Source organism: Lates calcarifer, linkage group LG1 (genome assembly GCF_001640805.2).
Source record: "Lates calcarifer isolate ASB-BC8 linkage group LG1, TLL_Latcal_v3, whole genome shotgun sequence".
Classification (NCBI taxonomy): domain Eukaryota; kingdom Metazoa; phylum Chordata; class Actinopteri; family Centropomidae; genus Lates; species Lates calcarifer.
The window spans coordinates 19,837,010-19,856,585 of NC_066833.1; the positions used below are offsets into that span (position 1 = coordinate 19,837,010).

General features: G+C 39.0%; 3 protein-coding genes across 4 annotated transcripts in view; all 3 read right to left on the bottom strand.

Moving 5' to 3' along the window:
- The window catches only part of fmnl2a (formin-like 2a), a 48,073-nt gene extending 42,201 nt beyond the window's left edge, over nt 1-5,872 (bottom strand). Inside the window, 1 exon segment of the mRNA XM_051071776.1 lies at nt 5,074-5,872. Within this exon segment, the coding sequence (XP_050927733.1) occupies nt 5,074-5,187 (114 nt within the window). The 5' untranslated portion in view covers nt 5,188-5,872.
- Nucleotides 5,873-9,416: 3,544 nt separating this feature from the next.
- sumo3b (small ubiquitin like modifier 3b) lies at nt 9,417-14,385 on the bottom strand. The gene is made up of 4 exons (XM_018702467.2): nt 14,230-14,385; nt 13,528-13,656; nt 13,261-13,332; nt 9,417-10,639 (listed from the first exon to the last, which is right to left on the bottom strand). The coding sequence occupies exons 1-4, from the start codon at nt 14,248-14,250 to the stop codon at nt 10,574-10,576; spliced, it is 288 nt and encodes a 95-aa protein (XP_018557983.1). The 5' UTR covers nt 14,251-14,385; the 3' UTR covers nt 9,417-10,573.
- A 722-nt stretch (nt 14,386-15,107) lies between these two features.
- On the bottom strand, nt 15,108-18,710 carry pttg1ipb (PTTG1 interacting protein b). Of its 2 annotated transcripts, none has more exons than XM_018702466.2 (7): nt 18,514-18,710; nt 18,093-18,148; nt 17,859-17,967; nt 17,223-17,325; nt 16,736-16,798; nt 16,215-16,261; nt 15,108-15,867 (listed from the first exon to the last, which is right to left on the bottom strand). In XM_018702466.2, the coding sequence occupies exons 1-7, from the start codon at nt 18,635-18,637 to the stop codon at nt 15,824-15,826; spliced, it is 546 nt and encodes a 181-aa protein (XP_018557982.1). In that variant the 5' UTR covers nt 18,638-18,710; the 3' UTR covers nt 15,108-15,823. The 2 variants fall into 2 exon arrangements, with proteins under 2 accessions (XP_018557982.1, XP_018557981.1); XM_018702465.2 differs by having other exon boundaries at nt 16,736-16,801; nt 18,514-18,708.
- Between the last annotated feature and the right edge of the window lie 866 nt (nt 18,711-19,576).

Below are 19,576 nucleotides of genomic sequence, written 5' to 3' on the forward strand. Positions count from 1 at the left end.
GCGTGGTGGTCTCTCGCAGCCTGCCGGGTCTGGGTCCAGTGCCAGGCTCCGTCTTGGGCTCTCCACAGAATAAAGAGCAGCTCTGTTCCCTGGGCCTGCTGCACGAGATTCGGCCACTGTTCACCCTCTGCTCCTCAGACAATGCCCATTGTTCTGTTTTTTAATGAAGAAGAGTCGACATGGAAAAACTAGGAGGGCAAGCTTAGTCACTTCCTGGGTCCCATGTAGGAGTGTGAGAGACGAAGGGGTCACTGTCTTCACACAAGTAGATGACATGCTAACAGGCTGTAAAATTCAGAGTCAAACTTGTCTTTTAGAATAAACTAAATGTATGTATATATATATGTATGTACGTATATGTATATATGTGTGTGCTTGTGTGTTTCTTCTTTTCTTTTTAGAGTTCATTAGTATACAGGTGGGTGACAAATTAACATAGTGTTTGTAGTGTATTTGTAAGGTGTTGGAGGGATGAATGATGAAGATCAAAAAATAGATTCATTCATTCATTCAGATTTTTTGGTCACCTACATGTCAAGTGTATAAGTGCAGAATTGTAGGTGCTGCCTGCTGCTGCAAAACAGGGTAGATGAGAGATCAGAGCAAAATTAAAAGCATTTAGCTTGAACATGCTAAAAAGCTCTGTAGAGTTCAGAGGCACTATAGACTTAAGTAAAAATTTACTGTGGGTACGTCACTATGATCGATCACTTTCTTATAATGCATAGTCACTTGACCCATTCTGTATATCACAGTATTGATGAGTGCAGCTTTCAATACAACTTCAGCACGATTTCAGAGACTGTCGGTTTGTTTAAGTACAGCTGAATACTTCTAGAGAAGGTTTCAGGTTAAACTAGTGCACAGGTAAAGAGTACAGCTACTTTGGACCTGTCAATGTGACAAATTAGACTTCAGTTGAACGTGAGGGCAGCTCGTGATTAATCTGGGGAGTAGATTTCAGATGCAGTGCCTCACAGCACAAATAACAGCAGCTCGTGGTGCTTCGGCAGCCTTTAAACAAAGCAGATTAGATGTAATCTGGGCAGACTATCGAGAGGAGCAGCTACAACAACAGCTAAGCCTATAGTCCCCATATGGCATTTCAACAAGTATTGACTGTAAACTTCTCTGCTTCCATGACTGAAGCGATGACATCCTGCACACACTACAGTCCTGAGATTGAAGTGGATGGTGTCCTGTGTGATGTGGGTGTAGTTTAATTTGATGTCAACTCTGAGGTTAGCTGAGGCAGAAGAGCAGGCATGTGGCCTGAACTGCATTCCTACTACACAGAGTCATTTTCCTGTGGTTCAGTGTGAAGCATATAGACTGGCTCATGCTGAACATGTGACTCACAGAGATTGATTGTAGTCATTTCACATGCTTTCAGGCAGCGGGCCCGTATAGACCGAGAGACAAAAACGCCACACTGATGCTTTGCTTATACCCTCTAATGGTTGGCTAAATGACAACATTGCATTGAGCAGGCAATAAGTGCAGAGTAAATTGATCTAACAGGATGTTGATAAGACCAGCCCTAAAGTAGAGTAGACTCACTGGGATATTAGAATTGCATTGTGCAGAGTAAACATCAAGAGGCTTGTTCTAATACGAGCTCATCTTCATGTGCAACCCATCTTCTTCTTGTAGACTTATGTCACCAACACTATGGCAACCGCAAGAGAAGCGCAGGCTCCCAAAAATGCTTCCAAGAGTAACTACTGAGCCATTTTATCCTGGATGCTGTATGAGAGAACAAAAACTACAAGTAACATTCACAACAAAACATCCAAAGCAAAGAGAAAGCCTTTGACACACACAGCAAATTGCTTATTGAAAAATAAAGTGAATGAATTCCTGTTTGCGTGACCGCCCAACTCCTTCAGTACTTTAAACAATGAATATTTGGGTTTAATCTCCACCTCGCTTCACAGCCAAGGTCACATGTGAATTAGCCTCTCTTATCGTGGCAGAGGCCTTGCATTACAATTAGCCTAAGTCTATTTCCAAGATCAGCCCCCGGCTCCAGGGATTCATGAGACAGAGACTTCAATGGGAGCTTTTCATTCTAGCAGAAAATGCCAGATAAGCCAGCAGTAAACCCTGATTTTTTCCAGAAAGCGGTACTATAATCATACAGTACATAGCCAGATCACTTTACAGTATGTGACTTGTAGGAAGTCACACGAATGGAAAACAACACTGATATGCAAACTGGCAACTGTTGGTATGATACCACACACAACCTTATCCAAGCAGGTTGATAACATTTAACGTTCTACCACTTTCAAGAGGTTGAAGCCAATTCAAATCACGTTATGTTCAATTCACATCATTTTGAAATGTGTGAGAGGTTTTTATCTTTATATAAATTCAACTTAGACATCGTGAATTTGGCTTTCATTCAAATTTAACTACAGCAAAGTCGTGATGTTTACTGAGATAAATCGACTGACATGACCATGGAAACTGTTCTTCATACTGTACAAACACTTAATGGAAATGAAAGCCTCTTTCTATTTTAAAAATTAAAATAAAATATTAAAATAAAACATACGAGTGTCAGACAATATACTATGTCAATAAGTAGCAGTATTATCTACAACAGGCACACTGTAGGATAATATTATTTGTAGGTCTAAGAATCAAATAACTTATACAGCTGAGAATCTATAGTCACTTCTTGTTGTAGGAATTAGTCGCACATATATGGTCTGCTCAGATGATGAAACTCATGAGTCAGTGTTTGAAAGGAGGCATTGTCACAGTACACAGCATGGACCTACATTTAAATACTGTATGTCCTTAATAAGAAATTCAAGGCTTTTGAGAGGTAGGTGCACACAGCACAAGCCTTTTATTCAAATGGTTCCCTACTGTGACCCTGGGCTTCTCTGTTCTTCAAACATGTCGGCAGTGAGGCGAGGGAGGTCTCCAGTTTTGCATTAAATCCAAAATAGATTGAATTTTTTGAACAAAAATCTGTTTATTTGTTCTATTCTAGATGTTTTATTGAGGAAGGAACCAGTAAAAACATTAATCAAAGCATTGTGGGTCTAAATGTGACTGAGTGAAAACTATCATTTGCAGACAATATCAGAAATGATTAATGAGCAGGTGAAAGGAGCATTGATCAGCAGCCAAGTACACTTAAATCTTGATTCATCAGTCTTGGTAATCACTCATACGTTGGGATACAAAGCAGACAGAGAGGTGTCTTCCTTGTCATCCGCCATTCAAACTGAAAAACTGAGGTCATCAGAGTCACACAGTGCCACTCGCTCAGGCAATCAATGGAGCCAACTGCCATCAGGCACGGCTGAGACACATTAGGGCTTAAATGGTAGTAAATAACACTAAATGCTGTGATTATAGCACTAAATTCTTCTAATGCTGGAGGGCTTCCATCCCGCCAAGAACTGAGGCATCATGCTGGCAGCAGGGGAGGAGGAAGGGAGGGAGCGGGGGAGTTCCTGACATGCTACAAGGATCGGCTTTTCTGACAGCCAGCCAACAAAATCCTCCAGCTGGACAGGTAGATTTTTTTTTAATTCTGAAAAGCATAATGAGAATTAGTCTTGTAGAGCAAAGTTGTGGATCCCTATCATTTTCTGATCCCTGACATTCACCGTGCAGAGGTTCTCTTAAGAGGGAGAATCCTCCTTGATGCTCAGGAATTGCTGGACGTGGGTGATTCTAACAGCAGACGTGATTAAGAAGAGGGCCCAAATCCCTGAGCGGTGTGACGTCAAACCTCCAAACAACCCCAAAGTCTGCTGCCTCCAGCACAGAATGAGATTCATCAGTGTCTGACAAGCAGCAATCACATCCCAACACAACACAACACAACACTGCAGCACACAATGATTTGACTTCCATCTTCTTCTTTTTGTAACGAGCTTACACGCTGCAAGATCTGTGCCACCAACATTAACTTTTTTTTTTTAAATCATCTTGCTCTGTGACAGAAAAAGGAAGAAAATGTAGACGATTACACCGTTTTCTTGTCTTGAAAACAAGTTGTGACAATCAAGCAGCTGTAAGAACCGGCTTGTTCAAGTCAAATTCCTTCTCCTGAGCAGCTAATGTTTATGAGAGCAGCAGGCTGGGCGACAATCACGTTTGACCCACATATTGCCAGCTCTCATATTTCACCCTAACTTCACCGTTCTTCTGTGAAGTCACAGTCTGGGGAGCTGTGTCCTGGAAAATCTCCCGATCAGCAAAAGCTGTTATTCATAACAATGACCTACCTAACAACACTTTATGGCATGAGAGAGCATGATTAATAACGCTTTAGTGCCCGAGTGTGGTGGTACTTTAACCTTCTAATTACCAACAAATCATTGGACAAGGAGGCAACGGAAGTTTCTGAACAGTCATTCAGGAAAGCATGAGCTTCATGTCCATCCTGCGCTTACATCTACACTGTTAATTGACCTGTTAGCACTTTAAAAGTCAGGGGGATCCCTCAACAACAGAAAGCTCAGCATTCAATGCCATGTAACATAATTGTTGACAGATGCTGTTGACACTTTATGATGTGACAGATGTTTCAAAGGACCTGGGCACACCGGGCACTTAGAGCCTCAGTAGTGAGCCAGCATCTGGACTCATAAAGTTGGGGAAAGAAAAAAAAAAAGACTGCCATAAAACCAATAATTTGCCATGTTGTGAGTGCAGGTGTCTGTTGTGACTATACCTGGAAATTTACAGAAGCACTGATGCTGCTGAATGAGAAGACTACTGCACTTTAAATGGGAAACTTGTTGAGGCAAAAAGATTGATTTGTAGGATTAAAAGACCAAACCATAAAAATATAATGTCAGAGAAACAGATGCAGATCTCATGTAGCCTACCTATGACACAAGTAAATAAACTTTTTTTCCTTTTTTTTGGTCGGAATACCCCTTTTTCTGAACAACAAAGGAAGGACCAGGCGTGCTGGACAAACGGGACCAACCTACACACAGCTGTCTTCGTCCCAGGACACTGAAGCATGGAGGGAACAAAGAGAAGGAAAAAAAAAAAAAATAATAAAATAAAAAAAACGACTTTTTTCTCTCTTACCAAAACGATTGCAAATCTTTCCTCCAGTTCACCTGGTTCTGGCATGGGCAGTTTCAGAGGCATGTTGTGTCCTCTGAAATCAGTGTGGTGGTCCATGCTCCCTGCGTTCCCCATGTTTTCTTCTTTGACCAACAAGTACAACAACTTTTTTTTTGTTTACCCCACGTCCACTCGAGTAAATCTCCTCAGCGGCGAAAAAGGAAAATATCCGCACACCCTTTTAGTTTTTTTTTTTTTTTTTTTTTTTTTTTTGCTGAGTCGCTCTCCCGGGCTCCCTTAACAGATTTTATCCTGGTCACTTCTTCAACGTAAAGCACATGTGAGGGGGGGAAGCAGAATGCGACGAGTCCGAGCAGCAGCGGCAGCGGCGGCAGCAGCAGCAGCAGCAGAGCCCCCGGTGAGGCATTTTCACGGCAGAAAGACGAGACCTGGAAACTTGACTGGATCCACACGGACCTTTCCTTCGTTGTTATCCGTATCTTGCACAATTTCGGCTCCACTCCCAGTCGGTAGTAATGACGACGGGCATGATTCACGCTTATTGCAATCCCCCGTCTGTTAGTAGTGAGTGAGCAGGGCTGGCTTTCCTAATCCCTCTACTGCTGACCAGCTAGTTAAGGAAGAGGAGGAGGACAATGGAGGAGGGGGGGGGGGGGGTCCCTCACACACACACACACACACACACACTCACACACAGTCTGACACCACACACTCCGCGACTGCACACACTCTCATCCCTCCCTACGATGAACCCTTTCAGGGGCAAGCCTCCCACTTCTTCTTGGGGCGTAGCTCCCAAAACCGTAGCCAGGGAGATGATATTTTCTGTGTTGCATTGTGGTACTTTGAGTCCATTGTGACAGACAACAAACTTGTGTCAATGGCGATCCCCCCCCCCCCCCCCCCCTTGATGGGCCCCTGAACAGGAGACCCCTGAGGGTAGAGAGAGGTGATTACAGGGGCTCTGTTAAGTGAATGTGTGTTTTTGTCTTTGTGTGGCTTCATGCTGTGATTAAAATGTTTGTACAAGAGGTTAATGTGTTGCATTTAATGTATTGATTTATTGATTAAAGGACCATTCCAGTGCCACCAGGTGTTTTACAAAATATGATCCTGTTCAGCACATAAAATGGAAAATTATCATTTTAAACAGTATTATCCAAAATAGCATGCAACTGTGCAAAACAGCAACTCACCAGTAGATCTAGTTATGATAAAACATGATTGTTACTAGTTACACCTGCATTTGACAAGTCAATATTTCTGCTGGGAGAAAGTTATGACTTAATAACCTTGTCAACACTTTGGAAAACTAAGTTTTTGGTCATTCAGTGGTGACACTCACACACAAGCATTTGTCACATGTTTGAGGTTAGCCAGACCAACCGTCATATTAAACTATATTTTCCCAAAATACCCTGTGAATGTGCAGACCAGTAGCTCCTGTCAATGACTCACACTTTGACTTAGACAGGAGTAATTAAGCTCTCTGTTTAATTACTAAAATGACTGCATCCAGACAGTCCTTCTAGTTCTGCTGTAACTTTTTTTCTCAGCTGACATATTGACTCAGCATGGCAGGAAGAGTGCAGATTTAAGTAATGATATTATTCATGTTTCCTGTCCATATAAGTGCCCAGTACTCCATGACCCACCCCAATACCCTGGAACTGACACGCCTGCATATTGAAGCCATATAAACGTTAATGGTTACATGTGGGTTTGAGTGAAAATGTTTAGTGCATTCACCAACCACTCTTGTAAATAAACTACATAGCAGTACAATGAGTATTAGTTTTAGAGATAACATGTCCAGAAAACCAAAGCATGAAAAGTTAATTATATGGAACCTTTAGACTTGGACCTGGGGCATAATAACAGAAAGTACAAATTACACTGAACTGAATTAATTTCACTCCTTCTGCCTCCTATTTTGTTTGTCTCTAACATCCCTCCACAGACAAATATCTTTGGGACAAGTAACAGGTTAATGCTCTAGGTTGTATCTGTAGACCTCTGAATTAAAACATTGTGGATAATTCCTAAACAAGAGCAATCACTCAAAAATGATCCAGAATTGCTCAACAGCGCCTTCATTACTGTTGTTCCCCGTCAGAATCAGAATCACAGTAAAACGAAAATTTTTTGACAAAAACAGTCACAGTCGGACATGTTTACCCCCCCCCCCCCAAAATGATCTTCAACTTGCGTTAGCATGAAATCTGATCTGCTGACAGGGTGGAGGCCACATTACGCGCAAGAGGGTGACATCAGCATGCAGAGCCCTGGAGACGATCCAGAGGTTCTCCAGATGCACAGTGGTTTCATTCATGACACCGGACTGATTCAATAGGGGAGGGTGTCGCATCTGAGGTTAGGTGGCTGGACACACTGAGGATGCGAAACGCAGCTGACTGACCTCATACGATCGTTATGTGTTCCAAGTTAAGTTGATTTGCTCTGTCTGAAGACCCCTCCCCCACTCCATTTGTGGACATTATGTACTGTGTACTACATGTTTATCTACTTATTGGATTTTATTTACTTAGAAGATGCTACTCGTTCTAGTGTTCTTTTAAAAGATGGTGGGATAACACACACATAGCTCGACTACCACTGCTTAGGAAAGAGTTTAAAGATAAAAATTTAGCCCAACAAAAACAAATACAGTATAGTAGCAATGATGAAGGTGTTTTATACATAGATCCAACATTTGAGCTATAATAAGGACAGATGAAGGGCAAAAGGTTATTTAAAAAAATACAAAAGCATAGTAAAAGAAATAATGAGTGAATAATCAGAAAATAGGGCATAAACTGTGGTAGATTTTGAGGGACCATATCCAGAGTACCCTATGCATTTGTACAGTATTCCTATGCCAGAATAATACATGTTTGCTGTGTGTGTAAATCTGATTAAACACAGACATTTAATTCAGAAATGTGTACAATTTAAGGCCTATATCACAGTCTCAAAACTGATTTTGACACAGGGACCACTTTTGAGACAGGTAGATTTACACAGAGATTACACAGATTTGCTAGAGAGCTACTGCTAAAAAACAACTGCCTCAACGTGAGCCTTGAGTGAGTCTTTCATACTATACAGAAAACTAAGTTAGTTAAAGTAAATACATGTACATGACTGTGTAGTTGGGTTCAATCTATCTATTATCTTGTCACAATAATAAACAAATGGTTCTTACTGTACACTGACAGCAGAGTAGCACATGACGTGAGCTAGACAATGAATGAGCTTTAAAACAACAATAACTGCAGTGAAAAAAAACAAACAAAACAACTGAGTGTATGTGCTGCCTCACACACGTCCCTGTCACGGCTTCTGGTGACACAGCAACAGTAAAAATGTGAGTAAACTAACGAGAACCTGCTGCTTAGCTGAGTTTGTGTTGTGTAGCACTTATAAAAAGTGTTTTCTTCCAACCATTTCATTGGTATCTTTGAATCTGTCCTCCTTTGAAAAAAGTGCAAGGGATATGAATTACATCAGTTTAAGCAGTGCAATGCAGCAGTTTTCCTTTTAGAGTAGAATAGATTGTGCCGTAGGAACCAGGAGAGAGTTTGGATATATGGGTGGCACCTTGCAGCTGCATCTTCGAGAGGTCTGGGGGAATATGAGTGGCCTTGGATATCTCCATGAGGAAATATAAAATGTAAAGGAGATGCCAAAAATAAAGGCAGCACAATCAGACCACTGTGTGAAGAGCCTCACAGGGAGTTCATTTGGCTGCTCAGTTTAGTAACATCTGTGAAATGAGGTTCTTTCAAATAAGAGGAGGCTCATGAAGTTATGGCCTTCACAAGGAGTGGAGTGGAGCAACAAATGTGTCTTTGTATTGTGACTTCAGGGGCGGGGAATTCAGCTGGTTCAACCAAAGAGGACATGCAGAACAACAACGCCCTCTAATGTGTGTAAAGTGTATTGCCCACTTTGGATGAGATTGCTTTATTGACACAAGACAGACAACTTTTTCAAAGGAGGCTACAAATCATATAATTAGGGGCTTGGACAAGTTCACCTATGTTAAAGGGCTTCAATGACTCGATTTCCACAATGACATAAATTAGTGGAAAGAATATTTAGTTGTACCTCCAGTTACACAAGATAGATCAAACCACAACTCAGGATGGGAGAGATTACCTCAATACACAGCCAGAAGTGTTCCCTCTATCCGAGGCCTTTTAATGGCTGCATGTTCATTTATGCCCAGGATGTGAATATTCTAAAGCATTTGACCTGCAATGTGTAGCGTGGCAGAGCTACAATATTCATTTCATAACAGGTCAGCACAAATGGAAGCTAATATTTATACTTCAAGAGGCTGAGTATCAAACTATATTTATTGCATACAGTATAGGGACAACAAATAATGTACAAAAGAAAAAAAAGTGAAATATCTGCCAATGTCACCTTGCAAATCTAACAAATGTTAACTTTTAAAATGAAGGTGGACATTCTTACAAAACAGGGTTTCTACCAACACACAAGCCCAACAAACTAATCTGTTGATAATATGGATAAACTTTAGACAAATGTATTCAAACTGGCGACACAGCATTGAATCAATACTTATACACTGAAATATATAACTTTAGATGAGACACTCATTAATTTCTGGACTGCTAAAGGTGACACGTTTACTGTATATTCTAAGGTTCTGAAGAGGTGGGAAAAGACCACTGTTGCAAAGTCACAGTAACCTTTTACATCAACAGCTTATATGTTAACCAAACTCTTTTATAAAAGAACACTATTCATTAAGCATTTTTGGTCCAGAAACATTACCGTACTTTATTTACTATTCAGTTAAATTTGAGTTGAGTGTGACAGTACTGAGGTAAACCATTCATATGGATCTTTCTTGACACAAGCATTTAAAATGGGCATGGATACATGAAATTATTTTAAATGTTCCTTTAAAAAAAAAAAAAAAAAAGACTACTAAAAATTTGAAAAATGTCATAATGCCTTTCCCATTTATGGAGAGATTAACCTGTGGCTCCCATGCAGCAGTTTTTATCCAGTACATGAATTAAAATGAGCCCACCCTGAATTTGAATGCTTACAACAATCAGGAAAACATCAAAAGAGGAAAAAAATAAAAATAAGAAGAAAAAAAAAAAGATTTTGGCATGTACTTCAGCTTATGATTTTTTAAACATGCAGGATGTCATCTCAACATCAAGAGAAGACATTACAAGCCATATCTGATTTGAGATGTGTCCCTTCCTCGGACAATTTCTATATCATCCATTTATGTGAAACATAAAAAACATTACCCTGCATCTCAAAGTCATGATTTGGCTTCCAATGAAAAATAATCTTCTTTCATGTTGTGAGCAGCCTGACATTTAGCAAAGCACAGCAAAAGAATAAAAAAAAAAACAACAAAAAACAAATCAAAACAGAAATAAAATAAACAAATACAACATGAAAAAATTGTGTGGATGTTCGTCCAAGAGTAGAGTCCACAACCCATTTAAGAACAGACGCCTCCTGTCTGTTGTTGAAATACGTCAATAGTGTCTTCATCCTCCATCTCCAGCTGTGAGAACAGAGCAATTTACAAATCAGTCATTCAACACAGATATACATATATTAGAGAGCAGGTTTTCTATAATGCATTATATTTATCCCAATTAAATAAAGGATTTGTAGAAATTAGTTCACAGCACCAGCAATGAAAAACTGTTAATTACTCAAAGAATATTTGAAACGTGTTTCATTTGAATAGTTTTTTTTTTTCATTGTTCACTTAATTCAAATCAGAATTTGCCATTTTAGACAAATTCACTGTGGCCAATTTCTCAGATGGTTGCTTGTGTTTTTACAGCATGTCTGTTGAATTTTAAAAAAAAAAAAAGAGTTTTGTAAAAGTAAGTTATGGTGAAATTATTACAGGATGATCACCTGAAACTTTTTACAACCTGATAAACACTATACATCAAACAAGTCCAAAATTCTGTTTTTAATACACTTAATGTACAATTTATTAACCCTCCTCTGATTTGATCATTTTACTACACAAAGTAATGGTTAAGGACCATGTGAGAACAGCAGAAAAAAGCAAGTGGATCACATAAATACAGTGGCTTCAGTGGACATACAGACCACTTCACTTATTGCACACTTTGTGTTGTACATTTACAATTTTGCCCATCAATCTGTACACAGTAACACAAATTTAATTTAATTATTAAAATCTCTCATTTATGTAAGTATTCAGACACTTCTTTCTTTGTGGAAGCCATCAACAGGTCTTTATAAGCACTGCACACTGGGATTTGTGCGGTTAATCCTCCCATTCTTGAAGGTGGATCTTCTCAAGCGTCATCAGAGCAAGGTGGGAAGTGTCTGTAAACTGCTATGATCAGGTCTCTCCACAGTTGTTCTATAGTGTTTATACCTCAACTTTGCCTGGACCACTCATGGACAGAGACTTGTTACAAGGAGGAGGTGGATGAGTCATCACAAAAGTGACGTAAGTGTTGTCTTGGCTGTTATACTTTGAGTCATTGTTGTGCTGAAAGGTGAACCATCAGCGTCACATGCACTCTGGGTCAGATTTTCTTCAAGGACATCTCTGTATTTGGCTGGCTGCATTCATCCCTCTCTCAATTCTGACCAGTTTCCTTGTCCCTGCTGCTGATGAGCCCCTCCATAGTCTGATGCTGCACATCTCAAGGATCATTAAAAACCTAGGGGAAGCACCTGACCACAATTTGGAGGGTCACAGCAAAGAGACTGAATACTTTCATAAATGACAGACTTTCAGTTGCTGATTTTAAATAAATTTGCCAGAATATTCTTAAAACATGATTTCAATTTGTCATTATGGATTGCTGAGTTCAGAGTGATGGACAAAATTCATGCGTGAAGCCACTGTATGCAAAACTAACTTGACTGCATGAGTGTTTATTCCCTTCACTGTGACACACTGAATCATCACTGACTCAGCCAACTCTTTAAATCAGAGTGTGACAGGTATTTTTCCTGTTCAGTTAATCAGTTGTATCTAGAAAGTCAGATTGGCCAATTTTCTGTCAAAACTCCACCATGCAGACAAAGCAGTACTCTTCTCTTCAATCTGTGACAAAGTTACTGACACATATCTATCAGGGAAGCATACAAGTAAAATTCAAAGCCCTCCAAAACTGAGTGGCTGTATGAGAGGCCAACAGGAGGTCTACTGACACTCAGGAGGAGCTACATGGTTCCATGGCTGTGGTAGATGAGCCTCTTTGTAGCTGGAGACTGTGTAAAAGCAAGCATCTTTTGGGGAAAAAATAGGCACTGTGGAGACTGTGCAACAAAGTGGAATGTAAGTTCTGGTTTTTTTATGATGAGACCAAAATAATCACACTACCTCAGAAACACACAATTTCAGTAGTCAAGCCCAGCAGGTCCAAATTGAGGACAAACTGCAGTGACCAGGAGCAAAGGGCCAAACCTGACATACTGACACACAGTGACTCAAGACTGATGTTGTTGAAAAACAACAAAAAGGGTACAAAAGATTTGCAAAACAAAAGAAAACACACAAAAAATTTAATGAACATCAAAACTGGCATTATGCTGGAGAGAACTGAGGAAGTTTGTTGTGAGGAGCACTAGTTAAAACTTTGTAAGAAGATATTGTAGAATAGCACTGAGAAGCAGAAGAGGCATATAGTTTCTTCATTATAACAGATGTGTTTGTCATGTCATCATGTGATGTGGTTTTAATAGAGCAAAACTGTCCTCAAACGGTCCTACACCATTATCACTATGTGTACAAATTATGAATTATATACCAACTCTTCATTTACCTGCTCATTAGAGCAAGCAGGTACTTCAGTATAATGTGCGGTGGCCTAGGTTAGGTGGGGATGCCATAACAGTACTGAACACTGAATAAATTCTCTATTACCAGCCTCTCTAAATGTAAACACACATGTCAACATCAATAAAGAAGGGGCTTTAAAGCTGAATGCTCATGCTTTCACAGTTGCACAGCGTACTTTAATATAAGCAAGCACATATTCATCTATTCTGGTATTAAATTAAGTGACTTCAAGAAAACACAAATGTATTTACAGTTGTGTGCCTTCAAAACCCTACAAAATAATCTGCAAGATAGGACTACATAACGTTATAGTACAGCATATACGTTGCATTTTCACATACCTGTGCAGGTGTGTCTGTTTCATTAATTGGCTGTCCATCAAACCTAAACCTTATCTGACGAATTGACAATCCCTGCAAAAGACAGAACACAGAGAAGGAGCATGGCAATGAGGTTTTGCTTCGAGTTAGCGGTTTACAAATCAACGTAAATAAAGTCAACGACTGAAACAACAAGGCAGCGATTTGTTTATGACACCATAATGTCAGAGTGCATCTTTACCACAGGAGATGATAAGTTTCTGTTTCGGTTTTCCAGGATGACTTTACCTGTCTTTCGCAGTATGCCTTCATTAGTTTGCTGAGCGGAGTGTGCCTCTTGATTTTGAACTGTACGACTGACCCATCCTGCCCAGCTACCTTAAGGTTGATGTGGTCGTTCTCCGTCTTTACCCCTTCCTGCAACAAAAACCACAATCAGCAGCAGCAACGTACCGGCGTCCGGTAATGTAACGTTGATCTTTACACAACAACAGCTAACTCAAGTGGCCAGCTAACTTAAGTCAACGGTATTCACAAGACAAGCTAGGTCCTGGCGGCAGGTTTCATCGCCCAAGCACCGCACACATATTGTTTCATACTCCTTTCGGTAGTTAGCATAGCAAGCTAGTTCGTGTTCAAACTGGCGCAGAAAGCCACAATGGCGCAAATGAAAGGAAAAACATTTACCATTCATTTCACCGGCAATCTCTAACACCGACATTAGCAAACATTGCTTGATTTAACAATAATACAAATTAGTAGTGGCACTTATAGGGGTATCGCTACAAACAAAGCACTATGCGCTTAAATCCAAAATATCCGCAAACCGGTGAACCTTTGTTTTCTCCATCTACCCGCTCAAATGCGGTATCTGTAGCTTAGAAGGAGGCTAGCTTAGCAGAGTATGCTAATGTTAACTTGCGATTGGCATCATTTGTACGCAAAGGTAAACATTAACACGATGTTCCAACGACGACACACAGCACTCACTTTAGGCTTTTCTTCAGACATTCTGCTATTTTCCCAGGGATTTGTTAATAAGGTAGAGACTGACTGTTGACGATGAAGCGGGTTATCTGCTCCTCCGGCTCTCTCGTTTGGATCAGGAGCGCGCGCTGAAATTTAAAATTTGATTCGACTAAAAGGGTCACGTGCTTTACTTTCCGCCGGGGCCGCGGATACGTGAACGCGCAAGCTAATTTTGCGCACTCCCGCAAGCTAGGTAAAACAAAAGGGCCAAATAGCTACATTTTAACTGCATTACAATGGGAGCCAGAAACACAACAAACCAACCGACTAGAGATATGATTTTAATTTTTTTTTCTTATCCGCAGTTTACAAAAGCAGGCTCTAACATAGGGTTAGTACGCCATTTAGTAAATAAAGATGATCTCAGGTAATAAAATTCTCATTCACAAGAAGCTTAAACAACTACTGAAAATACTGTCAAGTCAAAAGATAGTGGGATTCGGCTAATACAATTTACATTATTATAATTATACTGCCATCGGGAGGGGGAGTGGGTGCTTTTCAAGCATTAAGTGATAGATTTAGGAGAAGTTGATGTATATGGAAAACTGTCAGATAGGGTGTATGAATAGGCCAGAAAAATATTTTCAGAAGAGGCAAAGATGCATTTCTTTAAAAATCCTACGTAAAAGGATGAGGTGGAAGTATATGGTTCCATACTTTCTCTCTTTTCTCTCATGTTTAAGTAACTTCTTCTTTCTTAAAAAAAAAAAAAAAAAAAAAAAAAAAAAACTTGTATTTTAACTGACCCCTCCTGTTCCTTATTTGTGTTTGGGTGGGGTTCGACTGAGAATTTGGGGAAGTTGTGATTTGGTTTTGTTATATTTTGACAACTCAAGTAATAAGAACATTTTCAATTTTATTGATTACATTTAAAAATTTATGGTCACAATTTGTTTTTAACAGCTGCACAAGAATCAAATGCTTCCCATGTAATTAAAGAACACACATTTCCTTTATCCAGTAATCTTCTAAAACTTACTCTGATTCTGATATTTATCGACAGATAAAATAGCAAAAACTGTAAAATGTGGTGTTACATGTTATAACTGAACTATTTATATAAAAATAAATGGTGAACTTTAGACATGAGTTACGATCAGTAAAAAAGTCTACCAATACAGAATGAAAGTGAAACTGCTGGTTATAAAAAAAGAGTACCATGAGCACCAATCAGCTCCAGAGTTGTTGAAATTGTTATATTACTGCATTTTATGCAAAATTATACAATGATGTTTGTATATCTAAAAACAAGTTAACTGAACAGATTTTCACACAATTATTTACATCAAAATGAAGGCAGAAGAAATATTAATAGCAGAAAGTGATGTGTATAAAAAAATGAAACATTAGGTGAACAGAATGTGGAATATAGTCTACTCTCAGTCAAAATGATTTGGTGACCTTTTTTTTTTTTTTTACCATCACTGAACTCAATCTGTATAATCACAGTTTATCATATGCTACTTGTACTTTGTATCTCAATGTTACTGGCATCAAGAAGATCATCTTAAGATCATCTCTTTTCAAGGAATGGTCATCATCGAGATTCTTCTTAATGATCATTCATACGGGAGTATGGATTATCCTTTGCCAGACCTGAAAAGACAAATGGAGAACAGATCAGGTAATAAATATTACAGCTAAAAACGCATCACTCTGAAGAATTAGGAAAATGAATATTCAGATGAGTTGATGGTTGCATACATTTCAAATTGTGGATTAAATGTAATTAGTTTATTTCCAATTTTCCAAAAATCATTCATGGAGTTTCTCCAGTAGATGGCACTACTGGATAATCAATATTATTATTACTAATATTAATTTAATATTACATTTTTATCTTGGTTGATAAAGACAGTCTCTTGTTTCATCTACTCATGTTTCACATTTACATTTATTAACCCACTCACACTCAAACCACACAAACAAGAAATGTGTCTCACCATATTTCTGCCTGATTTCATCATGCCTCAACTGCATTTCTGTTCTCCTGTAGTGGGGAGAAACAAAGACAAATTGTTAGACAACAAAGAACATTGACCGCTCTCACGCCTACAGTGTCTGAATCCTGGATAATGGATCAACACAAGGTACTGCTGTGATACGCTGACAGTATCTACCAAAACCCAGGTTTACATTTTAACTTAAACAGCCTTAAATTTATAATCTAAGATGATGATACATACTTCTGATGATACAAACATTCAGACAGTAAATAAACCTCATTGTAATGCGATGGTGGTGCTCACTGAGATGTGTGGTTAAAATGTGTCAACCACGTAAAAACATACAAGGACAGAAAAACAATAGTTTTCTGTCTGTGCCATTTCTGACACGGGAAAAAAGAGTGTAGTGTAGAAGAGGCTCCCCCTGTGTTCACAGATGGTTATTGTTATAACAACAATGATAAATTATGCCATTTTTATGAGCATGTAGTCAAAACAATTATACATAAAACATTTACTTTGCTTTCTGCCGGGCCTTCCTCGCTCGGGTTTGTCGCTCCACCTTTGCATCTTCTCTCTTGCTTCTTGAATATAAGATTATGTAATTATATCAACATTCAACATAGTTATATTTGTGTAGATGAAAGCATATATTGCAATATAAATGACAATAGTGAGAATTTTACCCTTTGTTTGAGAGACTCAATGTGCTTACAGTTAATCCAGTCCAATAACCTGACTAAACATATAATTTTTTCCTCTTCACACAACACCCATCATTAAATTAACTAGTTTCTGGAGGAGGTTAGAGCACAGCTTAATAGAAAGAGCAAAGTTATTGTCAGAGCTAAACTGCAGTCCCAAATTCTGGCAAGCTTTTGGAGATGGCGGTATCAGCCTGGCCTTGCAGAAAAACAACCCATTGTGTTCCCAGTCCTCCTCCTCCTCCTCCTTCCATGTTGAACCCGATTTCACAGCCAACCCTTAATATGACTTAATGCTTACCCAATTCTTTCACATTTGCAGCAGCAGAAGCAGCAAACAAGAATGGCAATGATGATGATGCCAGCCAGCACTGACATGCTGATGATCAAAATCTGGAAGTTGACTGTAGATCAAAAGCAGACACAGACTGTTACGACTTAAGTCAACTGAAGTGTTTGGGGTCTTGGTAGAGTACAAAATTTTAATCAGTTTAAAGTTGGTTATGGATCTTCTGAGAAGTAGTAAGGAAGTCATTCTTAATTTAAATATTGATTCATTGGAGGAATCTCATGTTAAGATTTCTTTATCTGAGGAAAGTCCACCACTAGGACTGTAATTAACAATTATTTTCATTATTTATCAAACTGTCATTTATTTTTTTCTATTGATTGATTAATTATTTGACCTCTAAAATGTCACAAATTTCTACAGGTTAAAGAGACATCTTCAAATTTGCTCTGTTTGTGCAAATGATGGTCCCAATCCTTAAGATCCTTAAGATATTCACTTTCAAGCAAGAGACAAAAGCATTTTTGTTTTAGCTTGACGTAAACAACTGATTATCATAATAGCTGCTATTTTAATAAACATATGTATCCATCTATAGTATCACATATAATGAGATGTATCTGAGACCTAAGGCCTGTAAAGTCTTACCCCAACAGACCCCCCATCGTGCATCAGTCAAAGGGCACACACTGCTGGGGGGCAGGATGTTCCTCACTGGGTAGTCAATGCATTGTTGTGTTGGTATGCACCACAAACACTGCAACAGATACAGAAACAAACACTGTGCTGGCTATCTAATCTTTGGTATTTATGGTACCACATCACTAATAAAAACCAAAGAACCACAGTATTTTTGTTAGGCTGAATTTTCAGGAGACTTACTGTCACATTTTGCAGGCATTCTGCACAACTGGTGTTGGATCTCAAGGCACAAGGAGCTGAAACATAAGTCACAGAGTGTTACTGTTTTTAGGGCTGGTTACTGGCCTTACTTTTATTTTTAAGGTTCAATAAGTTCTATAATTGCACTTTTATCTTCTGTCCACAGTGACAAATCATTAACAGTGTATTCAACAACATAATTTACAGTGAGTCAGATTGACACTTTGCCGCACGAAAAACTAGCTCTCCGAACAATCCAACAGATGCCTATTATTGAGGCAGCCATTACACTGAATTCAGATGGTTATCTTTACTTCTATGATTAGTGAAAGTCCATTTTGTCGCAGTCATGTGACAGCCTCCTGACTTGACTCTGGCTGGACAAAACAAAGCACATCAGCCACAGCTAAAGAAAACTTACTCGGAGCTGGAGAAGGAGTCGATGTCTGCGCCTCTGTTGTTAGAGTGAAGCCGCAGAGAATTAAGGCGACAGCGATGGCCGAAGGTCTACAAACTCCGGACATTGTGAAAACCACCGACTGCATGGAAATAACCCACAAACTCCAACGTCTCTGAAGTGAGGCTGAAGTGAAGGGTGGACCAACGGTTTACGAGGGGGGTGACGTCATGAGCTGCTGACTCTGGTGTCATGAAACATCTGAAATCTGAAAACAGGCCTTTGCTAGTGCCAGAAAATATACCACGATTGTAGATGACGGGACATCTTCTGCATATTTTTTTTTTTCAACTATATCAATATCATTGATATTAGATAAACACAAGGCTATTTTCAAACAATACTTTTCCCACAAGATTTTAAAACTAATGTCTGGTAACAACTCTTGGGTTGCCAAATTGTGGAAGGTCTGTTGCTGATGTTTATTCAGCTTCACCACGACATACTGCATGCATCTGAAAATTAATTTATTAATAACTTAATAACATGTACAACTGAAGACTTTTACACACTATTGTGAAAACTCTTTATGAATGCCTCATGGCTCATTAGCAACCCAGCATCTGTAACAGCAGAATTGATGGCTAATTAGAAAGTTTAGGCTGTTACTCTTGATCATGACTGGTTATCATTTATATAGAGCATTAGAGAATGATTGCTGACTGATATTAATTTATAAACCCTGTATAAAGAGTGTCTGTTTTTGAAACAAATAAAAATGCCTGTGCCTTGTGGTTTTTCTCTTTCTCTCTTTAATCAGTCTCTTTACCATCAATCCAAAATACTGCTGCACAGTAAAATGATAAGTATTGTAATCCTTAAGAATAGCAGATATATTCAATAATAAAATAAAAATAAGCCCAAATCTTTTCAACATGTTGTTTGCCACGTGAAATCCCATTTTAACACAATAATTGTCACCATTTTTGCCAGTTGAATTAATCACAGACTTACCTGCAGCAAGAATTAGCTGTTTATAGTAATTCTTATACTTCGTCTATCTAAGCATTTTTCCTGTATAAGTTTC

Bases quoted from the DNA above. Each gene is read 5' to 3' on its own strand.
- sumo3b (XM_018702467.2), bottom strand. From the start codon at position 14,250: ATGTCTGAAGAAAAGCCTAAA. The intron at 13,333-13,527 runs GTAAAGTCATCC...TGTCTTTTGCAG, and splicing joins AGGCATACTGCGAAAGACAG to GGATTGTCAATTCGTCAGAT. The intron at 10,640-13,260 runs GTATGTGAAAAT...CTGTTCTCACAG, and splicing joins AAACAGACACACCTGCACAG to CTGGAGATGGAGGATGAAGA.
- pttg1ipb (XM_018702465.2), bottom strand. From the start codon at position 18,637: ATGCAGTCGGTGGTTTTCACAATGTCCGGAGTTTGTAGACCTTCGGCC. The intron at 18,149-18,513 runs GTAAGTTTTCTT...CTTATGTTTCAG, and splicing joins GACTCCTTCTCCAGCTCCGA to CTCCTTGTGCCTTGAGATCC. The intron at 15,868-16,214 runs GTGAGACACATT...TTGTCTTTTCAG, and splicing joins TGAAATCAGGCAGAAATATG to GTCTGGCAAAGGATAATCCA.